The following is a 24,757-nucleotide window of genomic DNA, read 5'->3' on the forward strand; positions in this document are numbered from 1 at the left end:
GTGCCGCCGCCGGTGCTCCTTCTGCCGCTGGCACCTTAGGGGTCCTCTTGTAATGCCCAGTTGGTGGCACACCAAGACCCTCCTCCCCATCCGACGTGCTAGCCGCTTTTTCTCCTAACAGTAGGCCTGAATCCATCTTGCTAAAAGTAAAGAATAAAAGAGAATGAAAGATGAAAGATGAGAATCCAAGTAAGAATTTTTGATGGAGTTGATTGGTTGTATTGAGAGAGTTGAGAGTGAGTTTTGAGAAATTTGATGATGATCGAAAATGAGATTTTTGAGCCAGTGTAGACTACTTGAACTATTGAGCTCCTGCTTGATGTGAAAGTTGTCCAAAAAAATGCCCCAGTGGAGTCACTAGATGTAGAACTCCTACGCTGTGGAGCGTAGGCAGAGCCTTGAGGGGAAGAAACAACCCAAGTCAGATAGACCGCCAAGAGCCGTAACCAAAACGCCGCTAAGCTGCCCTCAAAAATACACTGAGACACTTCTCGCCAATCTTTCTACCACCAAAAGGAACTTTCCAACCTTGATTATCCAATCTACAAGCTTTAGTTCAGCTTTAAGAATCCCCGGAAAGGTCCTACGGTTCAAAAACAGATGTAAACAAGCTGTTTTTTACTACGTTCCCCAATGCAGTTCTCCAAAAGAGCCTTCCCGCAGCAAGTAAAAAAAATAATAAAAGCTTGAAAATCCTCCAAAACCTTGTTCTCCAAGTTCTACAGACTCCAACGCTACCCTACACACCCTAACAGCCTTAAAGCCCAAGGAATTACACTTGTAAAGGTGTAATTCACCTTAATACCCTAGGTCAAAACCCTAGGATAGCTAAGTGAGATCTTAAAAAATAAAAAAAAATAAAAAATATAATCCCAATTTGAAATTCCTAATATAAGGGTCCAACAAAAAATCACCGATAACACTCTTCAATAACCCTTATAGTCGAATAAAGGTAAGACTAGTATTCAAACTCCTCCTTCTTTCTTTTTTGTTTTCTTACTCGATCTTCCACTATCAAGTCAATAGAACTCTAGTGTTCTACTTACTTACTACCTTTCTACTTCTTACTCTAGGAAGTAATGGAAAGAATTAAAAACAAGGATAAAGAAAAAAAGGCACTTCGATTCGATCTCTGGATAACGATAAAACAAAGAACTTCACACACAACTTTTCTCACTTTTTCTACGGTACGATAACTTCCTCCTTCACACAAGACAAACGAGAACCCACTTTTATACCCAACGCCTCGCAGTCGATTCCAACCCTAAAAGAACCTACTGGTGAGTGTTTCTTGTCTCTATCACTCCTTTCTTCCAACCGATTCCTGATTTCTAACTGAATTGATTGCTTATTCTGTTTTTTTCTTTCTCTACTTCGTTTCTTGTTTCGTTTATCTTCTGCTGATTGATTTAGATCGTTCCGATGCGAAACACCTTGGACCAACTGGAACTTCCAGTCCCTTTCCGTTCTCGCCACTGCCTCGCCACTACCGTCTACTTCACTCCTCCACACCCTATTTAACTCAGTCATCCCACCTCCATCGAGATCGATCGATTGGTCTCGCCCAATCTGGTAGGTTTCTTTTTTTTTCGTTTCTTCTGTGTAACCTTCTGCCACGCTGACTACCCCTTCTTCTTCTGTCTAATCTAGTTCTTTCAGCTGTAAGACCCCAATCGATCGTTTCCGTTGTAGCACATTCAGCCAGCCCCTTGTGTTCTTTTACTCTAGTCTAGCTTGCTTTTAGTCTAAGGCCTATTTGTAGCCAGGGCTTTGCCCCTTCTGGACTGGCTTGGATTAATGAAATGAAAAAAAACCAAAAAAATGCGACTTTGCCACCTTTTAGCTGAGTTTGAGAGTGCCCCCTTAGAGAATAATAAAAAAAAGTTCTATATAAAGGTCTTCAAAAAGACTCGAGTAAATTTTTATTTCCACAGCAATGGTTGAATAAATTGTACCTCATTGAAAACATTCTCTAATGTGAAATGATTCTAGATGATTTTTGTCCTGATCTGATATTTTTAATTTTTGCCTGTCTATGGTATCTATTATGAAAAGGATCGAGTCATTAATTGTTTAAACATGAGAGTCATGCTCTAGTAAATCTTGGTAAGATACACTTACATCTTATAACTGTTGTTGAAGATATTGATGGTTAGTCATCGTGATCGATTCAGTTTTGTCTTTCTTTTGAATTTGCCCAAATCTTTAGTTAATCAAATGTTCAATCCAAGTCCGGTGAATTGAGGATAAAGGATCAAAATAAGACAATCGATTGATTGTTGGTTCACATGATGGTTGGTGATGTCAATGAAGCAATCAAGTTGAAAAAAACACCTAGTCAAGATCCAAAAAGTCAAAGGTGCAAGAGTCAGTTCTTGAACTAAAAGCTTCAAATTCTAACAATATGAGAAAATATATACCTTTGGAAATCAATGGACTGGTATCAATAAGCTTCAGAAGGCCAAAGTCGAGTCCATATTGGATGAAAATGATGAGAGAAGATGGAGACGACTGGAGATATTGTACACTTGAAATTGAATGCAAGAGGTGTGAGTTAAGTGTGCCCTACCTTATGGTATCATTAGGGTTTACGCCACTTTTGAGCAGGGATAAGGGGGTTTAATCAGGTTTTGGGTGAACCAAGTTTGCTCTTAACTTGTATGATATCTCAACTGATGAATATCAAAGACGAGGAATGTCAGGTGCTTGTTATAGCTGTGGAAAGATTGATCATTTTATTGGAGAATGTCCAGATAGAAGAAAAAAGAATGGAAGAGGCAATTGGAGAGGAAGGGGAAGAGGAATGGGTAGATTCAGACATAAATTTGCCGAGGTTGATGGAGTGACTGAGGAGGAAAGTTCGAAGGAAGAAGTGAAGATTTGAAAGATGGAGGTGCTTGGGTGTGTTAGTTGTTCCCCCCCCGAGCTGTGATGACTTGACATTAGAATGTAGTGATATCAATGCTTTAGGGCCCGTTCGGCTGGAAACCAAAAACGGTTTTTGGCCAAAAACCCCACCAAAGCCAAAAACTCTGTTTGGCCAAACAGAGTTTTTGGATTTGGTCAAAAACTCCGGCGTTCGGCAACTTTCATCGACCCAAATACAAAAACAGCATTTCATCAAAAACTGTTGAAATCGAAAAACAGCCTTGAGGCTGTTTTTCAACCCAAAAACTCTTTTTGGACCCTCACCTCCATCTTCGCCCTTCACCTCCAATCGACTCTCTCTCTCTCTCTCTCTCTCTACACATCTCTCTCTCTCTTTCCATGACCTTTTATTTCCTTCACACACCCCTTTCCGTCATCGTTCTTTTTCTATTGTTCACCCTTTCAATCACTGATCAGCTTCCTTTATCTCCTATACGCCATATTTTTATTGTGATCGTGCCGTCTTCCACCATTGCCTTCCTGAACAAACATCATCTTCAGTTCTTCTATCCTTGCTTTTGCGCTATTCAACCATCATCTTCAGTTCTATCACTGCCATCTATCACTCTTGTCTTCTACCTCTATCATCCTCGTCTTATCAGTTTCAATCAATCACCGTCGTATTATTTTGTCACCTTCGTGTTATCAGTAGACCGATATGTCTACCACCGACAAACCCAAAGCCAAAGCCAAACGACCGCGAGCTCCCAGAGCCCCTCGACCTCTAGTCCATTCACCGACCACTCTAGAGCCGAGTACTTCAATCTCATTGGCTGCTCCAACTCATTGGCTGCTCCAACTGCTTCGAACCCAACCAAGGCCCAATGGGATGATGACGACAACGCCATTTTGATCGAGGCCCTGACTACGCAGCGATTGGACCTCAAAACGCTACTACGGCGCATGGATTCAAAGCTGCGACTTGGACTGAAGTCGAAAAGAAACTCAAAGGAACAGAAACTCAAAGGAACTGAAAGGAAGAAGATTCCTGGTAGTGATTTAGTTACTGTTAGTGGAGCCAAGACGGTGAAAGCTTGTAAGACTCACTGGTATGCTGTAAGTATTTCTTTTTCTATCTTTTTCTATCTTTTTCTATCTTTCTTTATCGTCTTTTATTGTCTTTTTATTGATGTTGTTCCTCTTACAGTTATCAAAACTTTACACCGATTACAAACACCTCAATGACCTCAGTGGTCTCAGTGGTGCAGGATGGAAGGATGGCTGCATTGACCTATCTGATGAAGTCTGGGCGCCAATTCTCGCTGATAAAGTAAGTTTTCTTTTTTTTTACTTTTGCTTTTCATAGTGACTGACTTCTTTGTCTCTTGAAGAAGAGTGCAAAGGCCAAAGACTACGCTCGGTTGAAAGGACGCCCATTTCCCCTCTTCGATGCCATTGGGACTTTAGTCAAAGGCCACAAAGCTACAGGCAAATACGTTACAGGTGTGATCGTTGGTAAACCCGCTCTAGCTTTGACTTCGATTGTCGATGAACCCGATCTAGCTTTGACCTCACTTGTCGATAATGTAGCTTCAACTTCCACTAGCCCGATCATCGGCAGAACCAAGGTCCCATCCCCTTTTGCTGACCAAGCCAATGATCCTTTCGATCATGGCTTCTCTTCTTCACCACCTGGACATCATCCCTCCCCCAAATCACCTCCTTCTGACGCATCTGATTCACCTGAGGCCAACTTTAAACCCAAGGACGACACGGATTCTGATGAACCTTCAGCAGCGAAGCGCCACCGCAAGTCTAAGGTAGCTTTAGCTGCTCGAGCTCCGACTAAATCAAAGAAACGATCGGGTATACAAATTCTTGATGGGATGTCAACTGATATGAAGGAGTTTGGCAGCAACATTCAAACTTCCTTTGCTTCCACTTCAGCATCCATCGACAATGCAGCTAACACGATTCAAGCTGACAAGCCTTCAACTCACGCTTCAGCTGTCTTTAATTTATAAATCATCCCTCAAAAATACTCAACGCTATATCGCCTTGGATTTATTCATTGAAAAGCCTCTCATTGCTGAAACTTATCTCAATACACCAGCTCGTGAGCGTGATGGTTGGCTCCAATACATCATCAACAAAAAAAGTAAGACCTAGGCTGGGAATATCATTGAGAGAAGAATGGAGCATCAAATCATCTCGCACTGCACATCTGAGCCATAAAGCATACACTACATATGTGCAAACATCTGAGTAAATCCTTAGCTATCAGCTACATACAGGTCCGCTCAGTTATCTGCTCATCTAGATAAGGAAATCATGTGTAATACATGCTGTAACTTTGTTCAGATTGAGACACACATTTCAAAATATTGACTACATATATCACAATGGCTACTCAGGCAATATTCATGGAACTGTGTAACAGTAGCAGAATGGGAATCTGATCACTAGGACCCATATTCCCATCTGGGAACCTCTTTAATGCTGGCAGTGATGGTTGGCTCCAATACATCATCAACAAAAAAAGTAAGTAGTTTCATTTTGTATTATGCATCCAATACACACTGACTGATCATGATTATTCTTTTCATCATCTATCATCTATGTGTAGATTAATATCAAAATATCAAAGTTTTTTTAACAACCACAATTGAAATTATGGTAGCTGTGTGAACTAAACCTTCAAATGAAATTATAGTAGCTGTGTGATCTTTAGTATTAAAACTTTTAAATAAAAAAATAGTGACTGTTGATCTTTAGTATTTAAACCTTTAAATAAAAAAAAGTGACTGTGTGATCTTTAGTATTAAAACCTTTAAACCTTTTAAATAAAATTTTGTTAACTACAGTTGTATAAATACACGCTGATACAAATGTTGTACTGACTGCTTGGATTTATAAAACAAATAGTTACAAAATATTTGATTAATGAATGCAAAATGAAAATACTTATAAGTGAGACTTGTAATACATGTAAGATAAAAATAGTTTTGGTACTTGTGATAAATGATACATGTATGAATTAAAAATACTTTAATGAGAGTTGCCAAATAAGAATCACAATAGCTACATATGCTTTAAAGATCAGGAAACGTAAGAGGTTGCCGATGTTTTTGGTTATTTTTATTTACCTTTTCTCTTCTTGCAATCTCTTTCTGATAATCTACCCACATGTCTTCTGCAATTTGATCTCTGAGTTGTTTAGCGTAGTTATTACCATCAACATTACTACCAAATTCTTGAAGATAACCAGATTGTTCTTGAGTAGGCGCTTGCGTATTATCTTGAGGGTCGGGAATGAATCCTTCTCCGAATTGAGGGAATTCTTCAGCTGAACCTTTCGGATCTTTAACACGAATGAAGTTGTGAATAAAGCACATCACTGTGACCATTGAAATTTGAATCTCGATGGTGTATTCACACCCATGCGCCATGATCTTAAAGCGCTTCTTGCAAACTCCAAAGATACGCTCAATGACGTTACGTGCACTAGCGTGTCGAAGATTGAATAGTTCTTCTTTATTCATTGGTCTAAGATGAAAAGATAGGAGTGGTGAGAAGAAGAAGGACAAACACAAGTATGAGATTGATGACTAAAAAGTTGAACAAAGAAACAAACTCACTTGAAACCTTTCTTTTCCCACTCTCGTAAATGATAACGGACTTTTCTATATGGAACAATACAATCTTTGGTGAGAGAAAAGCCAGCGTCACCAAGATAATACTTTCCAGCCGGAATCGTAAGATCGCGACTTCGAGCCAAAGTCCAAAGAGCACCGTCTGCCATATTTCCTTCAGCTCCAACTAATAGATAAATAAACTCCATATTGAAATTACACACAGCAAGCACATTGTGAGATGTATAGCCTTTACGATTAGAGAAAGGAATATATTCAGAAGCTGGTGGAGTGACCGGAATGTGTGTACCGTCGATTGCACCAATGCAGTCTTTAAAATACGGCATGAACTTCATATTGTCAGAAAAGGTATCAGGGAGAGGAGTGTTGGCATTCGGAAGAGTGATGTATTTGGCAAGTAATTCTCCTTGATTGGAGATTCCTTTAACAAGGTGATTGATTGTCCTAGCCCAAAGAAGACATGTCAGAATAGTGATGAGAAAATTCGAAAAAATAAAAAAATCAATGATAAATGAATTACTTAGAAATAGTATCAGCCGATCTTTGAAAACGGTTCTGGAGTTTACGATTAGACAGGCCGGTAATGACTGTATAGATAAGTATTGCCAACTTCTCAGTTCCGGTGATCCAACAAGAGTCATATAAAATTCCAGTTTCTTCAAGTACTGAACGTAGTTCAAAAAAAACGTGTTTGTTCATTCCAAGATTATCATAGAAAACCAAGTTGTTTGGACTAGCAATGAGCTCATCAATCCAAGCCTGACCGCTGAGGATGGACGTAAGACGCGGAGTTTTGGTGAGATGAGGCAGGATTTGAGCTGCACAGGCCTGTACACCAGTGCTAAAGTAACAAAACACTTGAAATTGTTGATGTTGAACAGCAAGAAGCTGTTTGAGAAACTGTAGTTTGAGCAGTTTTTGATGTTTGGCACGTTTCTCAGGTGTGAGAGATTCAAGGGACGAGCGTGGACGGTGCTCCATGATGTTTTAAATCACGGGAATTGTGGTCTGATGATACAGAAGGGACAATGATTATGGTCAACGAACAATGATTTTGGTCGTTGATGACCGTGATGAAAGGATGGATGAGATTTGAAACGGATTGATTGATTTTCAAGTTTCGATCGAAAGACTCATTTCATTTCATGGTTACCGAACAGTCAAATGGATGATGAACGGTCAATGATGATCATTTTGATCTTTCGTTGACCTTTTTGGACAACTGTTCGGTAACGTAAAACAACAATCTCTATCCGCCCATCAAAAACTCTTTTTGATGGGCAGATTGAAATTTCGTTTTTGTGTAACGATTTTTGGGAAAATCAGCCGAACGGGCCCTTAGATATGAAAGATACAAGAATAACCAATGATATTACCCTTTTTGATGTTAAGAATGCCACAACACTAAGAGCAAGAGCGCTGATTGATAGCGGAGCTACTCACAAAGCCATAAGTGAATCATTTGTACGAAAAAATCAATTGAATGTCGAGCCTTTACCACAAAAGTGTAGTGTAACAGGCTTCAATGGACATGAAACTGCAATCACGCATTCAGGAGATTTTGCAGTGAACTCAAGAACCAAACCAGCAACAACTTTCATTGTAACCGAGTTGAGAGATTGATACGATGTCATATTGGGAATGTCGTGGATCAAATCAAACCACAACTCCATCGACTGGACCAACAGCCAATTAAAGATTGAAGAACCGCTCATTGCAGTTGTTGAAACAACTTTGTCGGATCCAAAAACAACCTCGCAAGCCCAAGGAATGGAGCCCAAGAGGCAAGCTAGGATTTTTGACAAGGGGGTGGAGTTAGATAACTCATTAACACCCCCGCAATGTGAGTGTGTTATAACTAAAGAGTCAATTCATGCAGAATCAGCTGGCAAGCCGACCTTCCTAGAACTCTTAACAGATAACGACGGCAATGACAACAATAAGAAAACTGAAGAAAATAAGAGACAAGAAGTCCAAACTGCAACTGTTAACAACACAGTTCTGTCCACGCTGAAAGAACCCTCGGAGATGCACCCTGACGTGGAGCCTACGAGGCATGCTAAGCAAAGCAACAAGGGGGTAGAGATCTTAAAAGACTCGTATATACCCCCGCAGAGTACGTGTAGCGTTTCTTCGTCATTAAAGTTTAAAGAACTGGCAAGCAACCTTTTATTCCAAAACAGATGACAATCAAATGCCTACAGTCGAGGCTACCACGGATCAACACAGCTCTGAATCAATTACGAAGATCTATGCAACCTACGATGGCTATGATTGATGCTGCCAAAGCTTCATGGAACGTATCGTCGAAGTTAGCTGCTGAACAAGCTAAGGATGTGCCAATTAAATCAGCTGCAGAACTAGTACCAGAGTGTTATCACAAATACCTACACATGTTCGAAAAGGCCAACTCAAACACCTTGCCACCTCACCAACCATACGACTTTAGGGTAGATTTAATACCTGGAGCTACTCCTCAAGCGGGAAGAGTGATTCCATCATCGCCTAGGGAAAGTGAAGTCTTACATGAAATGCTGGAGAAATGACTGCAAAACGGGACCATCCAAAGAACAACGTCTCAATGGGCAGCTCCTGTATTATTCACAGGAAAGAAAGATGGCAATTTAAGGCCGTGCTTTGATTATCAAAAATTGAATGCTGTCACAGTCAAAAATAAGTATCCTCTTCCGCTTACAATGGAGTTGATAGACAGCCTCCTGAATGCAGACAGATTCACATCCTTAGACATGCGTAATGGATACAACAATTTGCGTCTACGGGAGGGAGACAAAGCAAAACTTGCGTTCATATGCAAAGAAGGACAGTTCAAACCTCTGACAATGCCTTTTGGACCAACAGGAGCTCCCGGTTTCTTTCAGTATTTCATTCAAGATGTTCTCAAATCACACATTGGTAGAGATGTGGCTGCATACCAATATGATATTTTAATCTATACAGGACCAGGTGTAGACCATGAAGCGGTTGTCAAAGAAGTTTTAAAAATATTAAAAAATCAAAATGTCTGGTTGAAGCCTGAGAAATGTAAGTTCTCTATGAAGGAAATATCATATGTAGGTCTCATAATCTCCAAGAATCAGATAAGGATGGACGAGAGCAAGGTGAAAGCGGTGAAAGACTGGCCAACACCTCAAAATGTAACAGATGTCCAAACATTCCTAGGCTTCTCAAACTTTTATCAACGATTTATAGATCAATTTTTGAGAATAGCTCAACCTCTACACAAATTGTCACAGAAAGGAATTGAATTTGCATGGACTGATGAGCGTAATAGAGCTTTTGAAACATTGAAGTCTGCTTTCACGACAGCACCGGTATTAAAAATTGCAGATCCATTTCGACCTTTTATACTTGAATGTGACTGTTCCGACTATGCTCTCGGTGCGGTGCTGTCACAAGTATCAGAGGACGATAATCAACTTCACCCTGTTGCATATTTATCGTGATCTTTAATTCAAGCTGAAAGGAATTATGAAATATTCAATGAAGAGCTTCTGGCAGTGGTAGCTTCCTTCAAGGAATGGAGGCAATACCTTGAAGGAAACCCAAACCGCCTCAACGTTATTGTGTACACCGACCACAAAAATCTAGAGTCACTCATGACGACAAAGGAACTTACTCGGAGGCAGGCAAGATGGGCGGAAATCTTAGGCAGTTTCGATTTCGAAATACGCTTCAGGCCAGGAAGACAGTCGACTAAACCTGATGCATTATCAAGACAACCTGACTTGATGCCGCCAAAAGGAGAAAAGCTGACGTTTGGTAAATTGCTTAAACCTGAAAATCTACCGAGTGATGCATTCATTGATTCTTTGGAAGTTATGGAGCTATGGTTTGAAGACGAAACAGAGTTTATGGAGGGAGAAGTTGCAGTTGAAGAGGAGGACGAAGAAACTCAGAACATCATGACAGACATTGACATTTTAAATCTTGTGAAAGAAAAATCAAGACAAGACAAGAACATTCAAGAACTAATGAATTTATGCATTGAAATGCCGACATCAAAGCTGATCAAAGAATACCGAGTCAAAAATCAAATTCTATACCTCAAGAACAAAGTAGTTGTACCTCAAGATATTGAATTGAAACTACAAATTTTACGCTCAAGACACGATAGTAAGCTGGCTGGTCACCCTGGAAGGATGTGCACATTGGCTTTAATCATAAGGTCATTCCATTGGCCCTCGATGAAAGCCTTCGTCAACAAATATGTAGACGGATGCCAATCATGCCAGAGGGTGAAAGCAAGAACCAAAAAACCATTTGGAAGCTTAGAATCTCTTCCGATCCCAGAAGGCCCGTGGCGACACATCTGCTATGACCTAATCACGGATTTACCAACCTCGAATGGCTTTGACAGCATCTTAACTGTCGTGGATTGTTTGACAAAAATGGTGCATTTCATTGCATGCAACAAAGATATGACTTCAAATGAATTGGCTGAGCTGATGGTAAGAGAGGTTTGGAGGTTACATGGTACGCCTTGCACAATGACCTCAGATAGAGGTAACATATTCATCTCAAGAATCACAAAGGACTTCAACAAAAGGTTGGGAATCAAAACTCAGGCGTCGACAGCTTATCATCCGCAAACTGACGGGCAGACTGAGATCACCAATAAAGCGGTCGAACAATACATACGGCATTTCACATTGTATAAACAGGATGATTGGTATGAACTGCTGCCTTTGGCAGAGTTTTCGTATAACAATAATCAACATGTGGCAATTGGAGTCTCTCCATTCAAAGCCAATTACGGATATGATGTAAATTTTACTGACATCCCTGCGAGTGAACAGTGTCTGCCATTAGTCGAACAGCGAATAGAGCAAATCAAAAGAGTGCAACAAGAGTTGAAAGATACGATGGCGTTGACTCAAGAATCTATGAAATCTCAACATGACGCTAAGGTTCGAACGACGCCCAAATCAACACTGGCACAGCTGCGCTGTGCTGCGCTTCAGGGGTGGCAGCGGGGGGCGCAGCGGAACCCCGCTGCTCCAAATCTCGAGAGTGGGAAGCGAACCGGTCACAGCGCAGCTGTTCATCGCTGCTCGAAAATTGTGGCCATGGCAGCGCGACGGCAAAAAGAGCCGCTGCGCTGCCGAAGCGCCGTCAGCGTTGAAAAAAAGCCAAAAAAAACATTTCAACAATTGTATTGGTGAAATAATGTATTGAACATTGAGTATACTAAAAGGATATATCAAAGGTTTAAAAAAAGGTGATGAAAGAATGACAAGAAATATAAAATAATTGAGAAGAAAATGAGTGAAAAAGAAAGGCCGGGCCTTGAGCAAACTAAAGAGCCAAATCAAGTACCGGAAGATCGTGACATATAATGTGCCTTAACGTAACCACTGTACTCGGACATCCGACAAACCTCCATTAATTTCATAAACTCTGCGCCCAGAGAAACCCCCTCACGAAGCCAGATAAGGGTTGATACAGCCCGTTCAATTGTGATTGCCACTAGGCTGCCACGACTGGCAGCACACACGTCAGCGGCAGCCGAGAATATTCTCTCAGGTGCAGCTGATGAACCCGAGCAACCCAAATAATCATGTGCCATTGCAGCAATGACTGGGTATTGATTGCTATGACGCTGCAAACAAACATAAACAATCAGCACTGAAAAATCGAAGCGATACAAGTAATTAACAAACCTTCCACCAAGCTAGCGCTGATTTAGGATCTCTCATATCATACTCAGGTGCTTTCATACGATCACGAGCACCCAGATAGTCCCTGAGTTGATTGGCATTGGTCGTCGCTTCTTCTTCATGAATATCATTGTAGACAGAAAATATTGATGGTTGAGGTAAATTTTCGATGTTTAATTCCGTTTGAGTGGTAGACGGAGTGTTTGGCAATTTATCCTTATTCGCCAAGGCAGACGCTTGATATTTTTGAAAGTGTTGATTGAAGAGGGCCTCGGCTCGAATTGATATCGCAGACGTTGGGCCAAAGAAAGTGTGGAAGAATTGCAGCCGAAATGCCGGGTGAAGTATGCAAGCCATTATCAAAGTGTCGCAAGATGGAGAAATACCAACCTTAGTGAGAAGAGCGTCGAGCTTGTTTGATTCACGCCGATGAGTTGGTTGGACTTCGTTTTCTAGAACTAAGAGAGGGTCACCGGCATCTTTGGCATCTGCGGCGTCCCACTCGTCTTCCTCGAAAGCAGCTATGTCAGGCTCAAGATCATCTTCTTCTCTTTCAGCAAGCTCCTGAATATTGGGTTCGGTTTCGAAGTCGTCGAATAGGGGTGGTTGAGGTACATCGGGTACCTCAAGCACAGGGCCAACATCGTCTGAAGCCTCTGGTTCTTCTTCTTCTTTGATGATATCAGTTGTGCGTACATCAGGGAAGTGTCCGTGCATTGCGACCTTTGTTTTTCTAGGAGGAGGTGTCTTGAGACCAAGTGCTGCAAGACCTGCTCCCACAATTAAAGCCATCTTGTGGCAGAAGCAGTAGATGTGCATTGTATGCGGATCCCAACTGTAGTTCAAGATGCCGTCGAGTTCAAGGAATTGGGAGTGCATTTCCCTAGCCATTGTGTTGTTATTAGATCCTGAATCAGTCGTCTGACAAAGGAGGTGGATAAATCATTCCGGTAAGCCTATTGAAGGAGTGAGAGAAATAAGAATAAGACAAAGAGGAAAAACTCATCTTATCCACCAAACCTCGCTTTGACAAAATGTTGACCATGGGCTCTGCTAGCCACTTACCTTTGTGTTGCCGAGCCACAAGCTTCAACGTAAGGTGACAAGATTTGAATTCCCAATCGTCATTGATGAAGGTCACCGCAGCACCAATGAATCCATGGCGATTACCCTTAGTTGTCCAAACATCTTGTTGAAGGGAAAACTTACTACTCAAGTTCTGTAGCATAGATAAATTGATTCAGTCTTTTAGACTTGATTTGAAGGATGAAAAAGACCTACCTTGAGTTCATCAAAAACAACCGTCTTCATTGATAGATTCAATCGCTTCGCCTCCTCAGCTGCCCACCGTCGACCATACAAATGAGCGTCAGGCCGTAAGAATTGAACTGCAGCTCGTAACCACGTGTTGTTCATCCGGGACCATGGAAGTGCTTGGCGAACAATCCAAATACACATCATTTGGTTGAATGTTAAGTTATCAAACTTTGCCTTTTGTCCTACAGTGACAAAGGATGACAAGGTACCGGGTTGGTTCTTCTTTGCGACGTTGGCCTGATGTGCCAACTCTGCGAGTGATGGAGGTACTTCAAGTCCGGATCGACGAGCTTTGTATCGACCAGGACATCCAGTCTTCTGACGACCAGGTGCTGGATTCCCATCTCGGTGACACTTGAGATTGTTTGTCAAGTTGCTGAGGCTGACTCGAACAATAGTCGGGTGGTTCTTATCGGGCGCACACCAAGAGCATGGATATGAAAGAGGGGGCAGATCACGGTCCTAAAAACGAGAGAAAAGGAATGAGAATATTGAAAAAAACAAGAAAGGAGATGTGATCAAAGTACTCACGTCTCCCTCATCCCAATCAGGTTCCCCATAATAGCCGTGCAGGCCTGAGTGGTCCGTTTTAGTGGCTCGGGGTTTAACTTTTGCATTTTCGCCGTCTGAATTGGCACGGAGTGTGTCCTTGGTAACAAAAGTGGAACCGGTTTCTGTTTTGGTAGGCTGTCAAAATACAAACAGAGATCGTTAGAGTTACTTATTCAACAAGGTAACCAGATGGACTGTCACTTACTTGTTTTTCAGTAGGCTTCTTTTTTTTCTTTGCTGGTTTTTTTTTCTGCTTCTTCTTTTCAGGTTGAACACGTTCATCCTCTGAAGATCCATCCAAAACCTCTACAACCCTTTTTGAAGGGACAGGAGTTGTGTTGATTGATAGTTGGCGTCTGCTATCCGGGCTGGGGGAGATCAGATTTCCGTGTTGTGAAGGTGATTGCCTTATACGGTGAGGTTGACTTGATGACGGTGTTGAATTGCAATTGCTGCCACTTGTACCGGGTTGTCCTTGAGACGATCCAAAGTCAAGTCTTGATTGCAGAGGCATGATAAGACGTGAGGTAGACAATATTTGTGAAAGATATAAAATCAAAAGATTAAGAAATAGATAATAGATGATGTGAAGTTGACAGATCTGTAAGTGATAAAAAAGGACCTGATTCGAAAAGATAATATTGTAAAGTAGTTGAGATCTTCTATCAGCACTAGTTGGCTTTGTAGAGTAATCTTTGAGAGTTGAGTCAAGGTGAAGTCGTTGAATAGTCCATGGTGCAAGGGGCTGGTGCAAGGGGTAGATTCCATGAAAGAGTGGCGGGATCGAGAGCATCTTGATACCAATTGAGACAACCGATTGCTTCTTTTGGCAATATTGAGAGGAATATGGTGTCAAGGGATTGTTTTTGAATGATACTTGACACATTTGGTAGTAATCTGAAGTGAAAGGGGGAGATAGTACGCTTCAGGCGCTGCAAGCGTTGAAGCGTGTCCCTAGGTCCTGGGGCGCAGCGGAAAAAAAAACATCCAAAAATACATTTTGAAAAGCGCTGCTTAGATCACACTGCGGGGTTTTGGAAAACCCTGATGCGTAACTGCCTGTGGCGCCGCAGCGCTGCCTCACAGTGCTGCGTGAAAAAGCAGCGCTTCAGCTTCTCACTGCGCTGCTGGTCCAGTGTTGCCCAAATGGAAGCCGGGGGAGAAATTATGGTTAAATGGCAAAAACTTGTCAACCACAAGGCCTCCAGCTAAGTTCTCACATCGCTGGCTAGGACCTTTTACCATCTTATCACAAATATCAAACAATGCTTACAAACTTAACTTGCCCAAGTCTATGGATAGAATACACCCTGTATTTCATGTTAACCTATTACGACAATTTGAAGAAAGCAAGATACCTGGACAACAAAAGAATCCGCCTCCACCAATAGTAATAGAAGAAGAAGAAGAGTTTGAAATTAATGAGATACTTGACAAAAGAATAAAAGGAAGAAAGATTGAATATCTCATCAACTGGAAAGGTTATAGTTCAGAATATGATTCATAGGAACCAGAAACAGGACTTCAAAACGCTCAAGATTTAGTAAATGATTTCAACAAAAAATATCCACAAGCTGAGTTCAGATATAAAAGGACAAGGAGAAAGTAGTGAGGGTGAGGCTTTTTCCCACTGGGTTTTTTAATGCCAACCCGTGGAAAGATGCTGGCCTGCAAGAGGGGGTTGAGTCATAAAAGGGGGAGTGGTGTTATGACCTCACATTTATAAGGCTTATCTTGTATGCTTGTACTGATTACGGTTGTCTTTAGTCTACTGCTCACACACGTAGACTGCTTTCCTCACTTGGCAATCTATCTTATCATCTAGAGGACCCTTTCACCTGTCCCTTGCATCTCTAAGCTATTCAGGTCCTAACAACATGCATGCGACCCGATATGAATACTTTCTTGAAGATATGGTTGAATGGCGGAACATGTGGTTCACCAATTCTCTCTCAGCTAGAAAAACTGTGGAATATATTGGTGTCCATAAGTTGTAATCAACTTTCAGGCAATGCAATGCAAGTATTTATCATTCCAGTAGATACCCTAATTGCCCCAAACTCATAACCCGTGACATTACGCGTGATGATTGCAGGGATGATCCACTTGCCTGGATCTCATGGGTTCGTCGTAGCAGATTACAGATTAGCTGTTGTTGCTCAATGGTTCAATTTTTACTTTCTGTCTAAATCTTTACCAAAATGATACTGATTTCTGCCAACATAAGTGTACTTCTAAAGCTTTGTAGTTAATAATACTACTAGCAACTTAGCGGCGGGCGCCGCCATTTCATGTATGGCCCAAAGTCATCACAATGTGTCTCACAAAGTCGGAGGTGAAAAAAATCCCATATATACCAACTATTGGCCATACAACCAAATGCCTTGAGAGGACAGAGAGACAGAATCACCTCAGCACAAAAGTATTTGAGCAATCTGAACAGAATTACCTATAAAAAGGACTGAGGTACCATGCAAAAATGGGTATTGCTTGAGGCGTAAACCTCATTCTTTTGAGACATTATCAGTAGAAACACCTCCTTCATGTTCAAGGTTGATGTTTTTGGTGTTTTGATCTTTTAATTATACATCTCAGTTCACAAGGCTTGTCAAACCCTTGTCCATACATCATTACTTTCATATGTTGAGCCACACTTGAAATTTTGATCCTTCAAATGCAGTAATGAATGTGGTCATTGATTGACCTATTTGTTACACAGAAAGTTTGTCCATAACACTTGCCTCACTTCATCATTCAAAGATGCAAGTCACTATGGGCAGTTTGAATCGAAATGTACTTATTTGTGAGGATTAAATTTACCACAGCATCCACTTTAATCTCATTGTCCTTGGTGAAGAAATGGAGGAAACGGCTTAATTAAAAGTACAGAAAGTACATCTCATTTGCACACATAAGAAAATGTCACAGAATTCAAGACTATACTGGCAAGGCTTCAGATGTTTTGTAAGCTGAAGATAGAGTATCTCAGATAGTCAACACAATCCATAACCCAAAGTAATACTCATCAAGGAACAGGACAATTGCCACATTGTCACACATAAATCTGGTTGTAGCAAGTGTTCACAAGACCCAAGACACAACTTCTGCATAAGAGAGCCAAGTTAAAAACATCAGATAGTCATATCAAACAAAATCCCAAAAATAAGTTGACTATACTCTCATGTGGTGGGCACAATATTTCAAAAAAGACACACCCAGTCGTGCCCAAGGGGGGTCGGGTGCACCCGCTATTTGCCTGGGCGCGTGAGAAGGTGCAACAGGCGCAAAGAAAAACAATAAAATCACATCCGGTTGATATAAAACAAACAATTGTACAAGATTTGCATTTACAAACATCTTTGCAACTAATATTTGTTCATCAACATCAATTTCAGCTTGGAATTGCAAAGTTTAACAAGACTTGCAATCTGTGGTATTGTAGACATTATGGGTTTGGTGGAACATTGACCAACCAAACACTGTTTCACATTCAGTTATAGTGAATATTTGTTTAAATGCTTTTAACCCAGTGATTAAGGGTTTTAATCCAGCCCTTCAGTGCCTGGATGTTAGTCTTTTGGTCAATTTTATTGCTGTGGTATGGGTCAAAGGTCATTTTTTATACTCTGGAGTATGTGGGGCGTGTTCACCCCCAAATCCAAGAGAAAGCCGCGCGCATCAAAACTCACCAAAGAGACAAGAGAAAGGCCGCGCGGGGCGCGTCCAAAGGCACAAAAAATGTGTTGTGCCCACCACATGACTATACTCACAAGCCTTAGATTGTCTAAGGACCAACAATCAATATGGAAATCAATACCCAGCTCATCTCTAAACCAATCCACCAAGTTCTGTGGCAAACAGATGTAAATCACTGTTTGTCAGATGGGGTACACACCCATACAATTCAACAACCACATAACAAGAGCTTTGCATGTGAAAATTCATGTGTAAAAAGACATATCAACCTGAGAAGAGTCCATAGTCCCACCAGCTCTGCATACTTCCAATTTGCGCCATGACAAGTTGTGAAGATTATGTATCCAGAGCTCATGATACCATGGTATATGTGTAATTGCACAAACTTGTATGAGATTGAAACATTGTGGAGTGGCATCTGTTGATCTGTGGTTGCAATTGGATTGATCAAAGTGCATTTGTATGGAGTTTATTGATTTGAACAGAGGAAGAAGGCCTTGCATAATCTGATGTGTCATTATCCACAACAAAAGCTGATAGTAGGAACTAACTGAGTGTTAGGACCTGGAATGGAGGATGGAGCGCTGAGGTGTAGTTGCTAGTATAACTAGATTGCAACGTGAAGACTAAAAGCTCAGTGAGAGCGCGCGCTGGGATATAGCTAAAAGGTACAACACGCAGCTATAAGCATATGCTACTAGAGAGACCATAACACCATTCCCCCTCTATACCTCCACTCCCTTTTGTTGAGTTAGGTATCTTTCCACGGGTTGGCATTAAAAACCCATTGGGAAAAAAGCTCACCCTCTCTCTCATCTTCTCCTTGTCCTAAAGTATCTTCTTTCAGCTTGAGGATATGTTTCATTAAACTTGTTCACCATTTCTCTTGCATTTTCCAAATTTTCTTCTGGTTCCCACGAATCATGATTTGCTCCATAACCTTTCCAACTAACCAAATACTCTATCTTCTTTCTGATTATTCTCTTATTCAATACTTCTTCTACCTCAAATTCTTCATGACCTTCTACTTCTATCGGTGGTAGTTCAGTCTCAACTTGCCCTCTTATTTCGCTTTTGGTAAATTTTCTAAGCAAGTTGACGTGAAACACCGGATGAACTTCTTTCATTTCCTTTGGTAAAATCAATTTGTAGGCGTTAGTTGATATTCTGTCAGCAATTTTATACGGGCCAATCCATCTATGGGAGAACTTAGCGGTTGGCCTAGTGGTGCTGATATGCTTGCTATTGAGCCACACCTCTTCTCCTTTCTTCCACGTCGGCGTGCTTTGCACTTTCCTGTCAAATTGTTCTTTCATTGATTTTTGAGTGTCTTCCATAGCCATCTTTAATTCATCTTGCACTTCCTTTATTAATTTCATCCTTTCTTTGGTCGCAGGTAGGCATTGATCTTTGCTGGGCGTTCCTGTTAGGCTAGCATCGAAGCCATAGTTAGCCTTAAAAGGAGACATCCCTATTGAAACGGGAAAGTTGTTGTTATATGAAAACTCCGCCAGAGGTAGGAGATCTTTCCAATCATCTTGTTTGTAAGATACAAAATGTCTCAGGTATTGTTCAACTGATTTGTTCGTGATTTCAGATTGTCCATCTGTTTGCGGATGGTACGCAGTCAATGATTGTGTCCTAATGCCTAGTAACGAATTCATCTCTTTTGTCAGCTTTGATATGAAAATATTTCCCCTATCAGACGTTATTGATCTAGGGGTTCCATGTATCTTCCACACGTTATGAAGCATTAACTTAGCTAGTTCTTCTGAAGTCATTGTTTTCCGGCATGGAATAAAGTGAGCCATTTTCCTGAATCTGTCTACGACCGTTAGGATGCAGTCGTACCCTTCTGAATCGGGTAGATCTGTTATCATATCGTAACAGATGTCTATCCAGGGACCTTGTGGGATCGGTAGTGGTTGGAGACTCCCAAACGGCTTGTTTGTCCTTGCTTTAACTCGTTGACACGACTGACAACCGTCTACATACTTGTTGACGTACATCTTCATCAAGTTCCAGTGGAAGTTCCTCTTCACTAACATTAATGTTCTCATTCTACCAGGGTGTCCAACTAACTTGCTGTCGTGGCGAGATTGAAGGATTTTCAGTTTGATGTCGTTGTTGTCCGGGACTACGACCTTGTCTTTGTAATACAATACTTCGTCCGTGATTGAGTAATTTGCGATAGCTTTTGAATTTGGTAATTCTCGACACAGTTTCATTATCTCATTAATCTTCTTGTCTTTAGCTGACTCCTTTCTGATTTCTGCTACTATTTCATCATCCGTCCAGATCTCCTCTAACAATCCAATTGTTTCAATTTCACATTCCACCTCTTCTTCATCTACAATCCAACTTTCCATTGCATCCAGGCTATCAATGAATGCGTCTTGAGGTAAATTCTCAGGTTTCAGTAAACGCCCAAAGGTTAGTTTGTCACCTGCCTCCGGTTTCAGATCGGGTCTTCTTGAAAGTGCGTCGGGTTTTGTGGATTGCTTTCCAGGCCTGAACCGGATCTCGAAGTCAAAGCTTCCAAGAATCTCGGCCCACCTGGCCTGTCGTCGAGTCAGTTCCTTTGTAGTCATTAGTGATTCGAGGTTCTTGTGGTCTGTATATACGATCACGTTCAGTCGATGTGGGTTTCCCTCTAAGTAATGTCTCCATTCTTTAAATGCTGAGATGGCTGCTAATAATTCTTTGTCGAAAACTTCATAATTTCTTTCCGCTTTGATCAATGACCTCGACAAATATGCAACAGGATGTAGCTCATTGTCCTCATCTGACACTTGGGACAGGACCGCTCCTAAGGCGAAGTCCGAGCAATCGCATTCCAGGATAAATGGTCTGTACGGGTTTGCTATGGTTAGGACCGGAGCCGTAGTGAAAGAATTCTTCAGGCTTTCAAAGGCGTCGTTGCGTTCCTGGGTCCATTCGAATTTAACATTATCCTGCGATAGTTCGTGGAGCGGCCTAGCTATCTTCGAAAAGTGGTTGATAAAGCGCCTGTAGAAGTTTGAGAATCCTAAAAATGTGAGTACTTCAGAAAGGTTCTTCGGTGCTGGCCATTCTCTTACTGCCTTTACTTTAGTCTCATCCATCTTGATCTGATTTTTTGAAATAATTAAACCTAGGTACGCCACCTCTTTTTGAGAGAATTTGCACTTCTCAGGCTTGAGCCAGACATTTTGATTCCTAAGGATTTCGAGGATTTCTTTAACGACTTTCTCGTGATCTACACCCGCTTTCGTATAAATCAGGATGTCATCTTGGTAAGCAGCCACATCTATACCTATATGAGCTTTTTAAATGTCTTGTATAAAAAACTGAAAGAAGCCTGGTGCGCCAGTAGGTCCGAACGGCATCGTCAAGGGTTCAAATTGACCTGCTTTACATGTAAACGCCAGTTTAGCTTCATCCCCTTCCCTCACCCTCAGGTTATTGTAACCATTTCTCATATCTAAACTAGTGAATTGATCAGCGTCGAGTAAGCTATCTATCAATTCCATAGTTAATGGAAGAGGATATTTATTCTTAACCGTTGTGGTGATCAATTTATAGGATCAATTAAAAAATTCACAATTACCAGTTTACCAGTTTATTAGCAGGATTCAGCAGGAAAGAAAATTCGAAATGGAGGGTTTTGATCAATTGAAGCTCTTGTAGGCTTATGTATTGGTCATTAGGTCAACATTACATCATTTTTTATTTCACATTATATATTAAGATCATTATAGTTTACTTACAAATTTATTACAAAAAGAAAGAAAGAAAAACATAAGAAAAATTCGAAATTATAGGTACAAAGGTTGGAAAATGGTTTTTAGGTTAGTAGAAATAAAGTTATGGGTATTATGAGGTTAGAATATGAAAGAACACCATTATATTATACTATGACAATTTTAATCTTCAAGGTTGATAAGTAGAAACAGAAGTTATTAGGGAAAAGGCACTTTTTCGAAGTTGGTAAACAAGAGGTACACGTGTAGTTTGGTTGTGTAATAGTGGTAGTGATGGAATTTAAGGTTGCCAAGAGGATTTTTCGGGATTTTTAAGGTTATAGATGATGATGTCATATTACAAAAGAAAGAAAAAGAGAGTAGTAGCTGTGAAAAGTGAAGAAAATGGGTGAAATTCGTGGAAAATGGAGGTTTTCAGCTAATTACATATGTCAAATGACGTCAGAATAGGTTGGTAGATGGCTCATTCAACGCAGCAGAGTGGATTACATAATGTACAAACTTTAAATCATTAGTAATGGAGGTGTGTGTAAAAAGTTATAAGGCAAATAAAGAATTGGTGTGAATCTCGAATTTACAGTCACAAGTCACATGTAACACTAAAAACTTTAACTTCACAACTCAATATCTTACTCATCACTCATCAGAAGTAGGTCATGTAGGTGTCAGAAATGATCAGTAACACGTGGGCTACAAGATGCACTTTAGTAATCAAAAATTGGAGCACATCTGAAAAAATTCGTAATCTCAAAAATTGGTTTTCAGCTAGTTTACAAGGAAAAAATCACCTGTATTCATCATAAGAAGTGCTGTACATCATATTATTGCGTCATTGATCACTTTTAGCTGTGAAAATTACATCATTTATTAGTAACAAAATCATTACATTGCGTCATCATAGGGTTTTTAGGGAATTTTTTGGCGGATTTGATTGGTTTTGAGGCTGTTGACCATTGTAAAAGTTCTAGTACATTGTTATATATACTTTGAGAGGGTTTTGGGACTGTTGTTCCCCTTTTTTCTTTATCATTTACGCCATTATTATTTTGTTTATCATTATAAACTTATTTTAATAGTACCTGGTCACTTAAATACGCCCTTTATTACAATTATAAAGAGAAATTTACTTTAGTCTTATAGTCATAAAGACTTATTGGGAATAATATCAAATCAGATATTGCTTATTTCTTTTAGTTATCAATTGGGAATAACACTATAGCAGTGTTGATAGTAATACAAAGTGTGTTTTTGAAGTTAAATTACGTGTGAAGATATATTTCTCTGGTGCCTTATCAGTACTCAATACAACAGAGCTCTTTCTGATTGTGTTGTTTTAGAAGAGCAGTCCTTAGACAACTTCTACTAGTCATTTTATTAGTGGATTATCCTCTTCCAGCTCTGTATAACCCTTGTTGGGTTATAAGTTCTACACCGTAAGTGCATTCAGTTTTCGATAGTCAAAACAAGGTCTGAGGTTTCCGTCCTTTTTACCAGTGAATAGGACCGGCGCCGCCCATGGAGAGGTTGTCCGTCTCAAGGTTCCATTAGCTAATCCTTTCTCTAACATCTCATTCAAGACTTCAGTTTCTCTTGGTGATAATGGTATGATTCGGCCTGATTGGGGGGTTGCTCCTGGGACTAAGTCCACTCGAAAATCGTACTGACAATGAGGCGGAAGAACGTTAGAGTTTGCTTTCTCAAACATTCCCAAGTACTCATGGTAGCATTGAGGAACTAATTCAGCGGCTGTCTTTTCTATTTTGTCCTTCGAAGCCTCTACAGCTAGTCGTGTCGAAACATTCCAAGAGGCCGTTGCGGCATCAATCATTGATCTAGTCGGCTGAGCGGTGAATTTGGTACCTAAGGTTCGTCGGGTTCCTATTTTTCCATATCTTGCACAAGGGGAAAATTGCTTGCCAATATTTTCAAGACGAGATGATTTAGGATCGGTAGCAAACTCACTCTGCGGGGGTATTTGCGAGTTATTTTCAAACTCTACCCCCTTCTCGATGTTTCTAGCTTTCCTCTCAGGCCTCATTACGTGGTCCGTCGAGGTTTTTGTCGGATTATCGAGCGAGTGCTTTTCGTCTGGGTTGTCTGTCTTAAAATTCAAAGGAGGATCCTGATCGCTAATCTTTACTTCTTCTTTGATAACATTAGGGACATCGAACTCACATTGCGGGGGCATTTGTGAGCTATCTCTAGACTCTACCCCCTCGTCACTAAACCTAGCGTTCCCCTTAGGCCTCAATACGTGGTCCTTCGAGGGTGTTGTCGGTCAGGACGAAACTGTTCTCACAGTCGCAATTTCAGTCATTTCTTCATTCTTCAACTTGGCTTCTTCCCAGTTGATTAGTTTGTGATTACGTCGAATCCAAGGCATTCCTAGAATGACGTCGTACTTGTCACGTAGGTCGGTGATGATAAAAGTCGTCTCTTCATCCTTGATGTTCACACAATAATCTCCAACATGAGTTATTACAGATTCGTGACCGCTGAAGCCTGTAACACTTCTCTTTTGTGGGAGTTCAGAGGTTAAAAAGTTGGTTTGGGCTACATACTTTCGACTCATAGCTTCGTGTGTGGCTCCACTGTCAACTAGGGCACGGGCAATTTTGGTTGTGGCAGATTTGGGATCATAAAGGTGTATCATATCAATAATTCTTGTATCATGCATTTCTAAACTATCAATGATGTTTCCTTCCAATCCCAAATTTTCTATGCTCGAGGGTTGCACAACCTTCAATCTCGAGCATCGCCATTTTTTGAACTATCAGCTCTGCCTTCCACCTCTTTTCCTTTGTTCAATTGAGTTTCTAACGCATCAATCTTTGCCTTAAGTTGAGATTCTAATTCATCAATTCTTGAATTGCCATTGCCTGAATAATTGCCTCTTCCTCTTGAATTTCCACGATTGTAATAGCCACCTGAATATCCACCTCTACCTCTTCTCCTTTTCGGACAGTCTCCTATAAAGTGACCTGTTTTACCACATGAATAGCAAGCACCACTAGACCCTCTTCTACGATATTCGTCTTCAGTTATGTTCAGACGGTACGCCGAACAGTCCATGGCATCGGGATCGGGCATCGAGAGAGGCGTTGACAGCTGAGAGGTTGACGACGGTGCGGCTGTAGCAGGGTTACGTTTATGTAGCTTGCTGTCCAGTCTGATAGCCATCTTCGCCATGTCTTCAACCGTTTTGAATTCATCTCGTATCATATGTACAGTGACTTCCGATTTTAATCCT

General features: G+C 40.8%; 1 protein-coding gene across 1 annotated transcript; it reads right to left on the reverse strand.

Moving 5' to 3' along the window:
- Positions 1-12,416: 12,416 nt before the first annotated feature.
- MELLADRAFT_109178 (uncharacterized protein) lies at positions 12,417-14,582 on the reverse strand (the record flags this gene model as incomplete). Its single annotated transcript, XM_007413286.1, has 4 exons — positions 12,417-12,589; positions 13,939-13,978; positions 14,048-14,203; positions 14,274-14,582. 4 exons carry the CDS (start codon positions 14,580-14,582, stop codon positions 12,417-12,419), a joined length of 678 nt encoding a protein of 225 aa, XP_007413348.1.
- Positions 14,583-24,757: the final 10,175 nt, after the last annotated feature.

The sequence above is a fragment of the Melampsora larici-populina genome (genome assembly GCF_000204055.1).
Source record: "Melampsora larici-populina 98AG31 unplaced genomic scaffold MELLAscaffold_35, whole genome shotgun sequence".
NCBI lineage: Eukaryota > Fungi > Basidiomycota > Pucciniomycetes > Pucciniales > Melampsoraceae > Melampsora > Melampsora laricis-populina.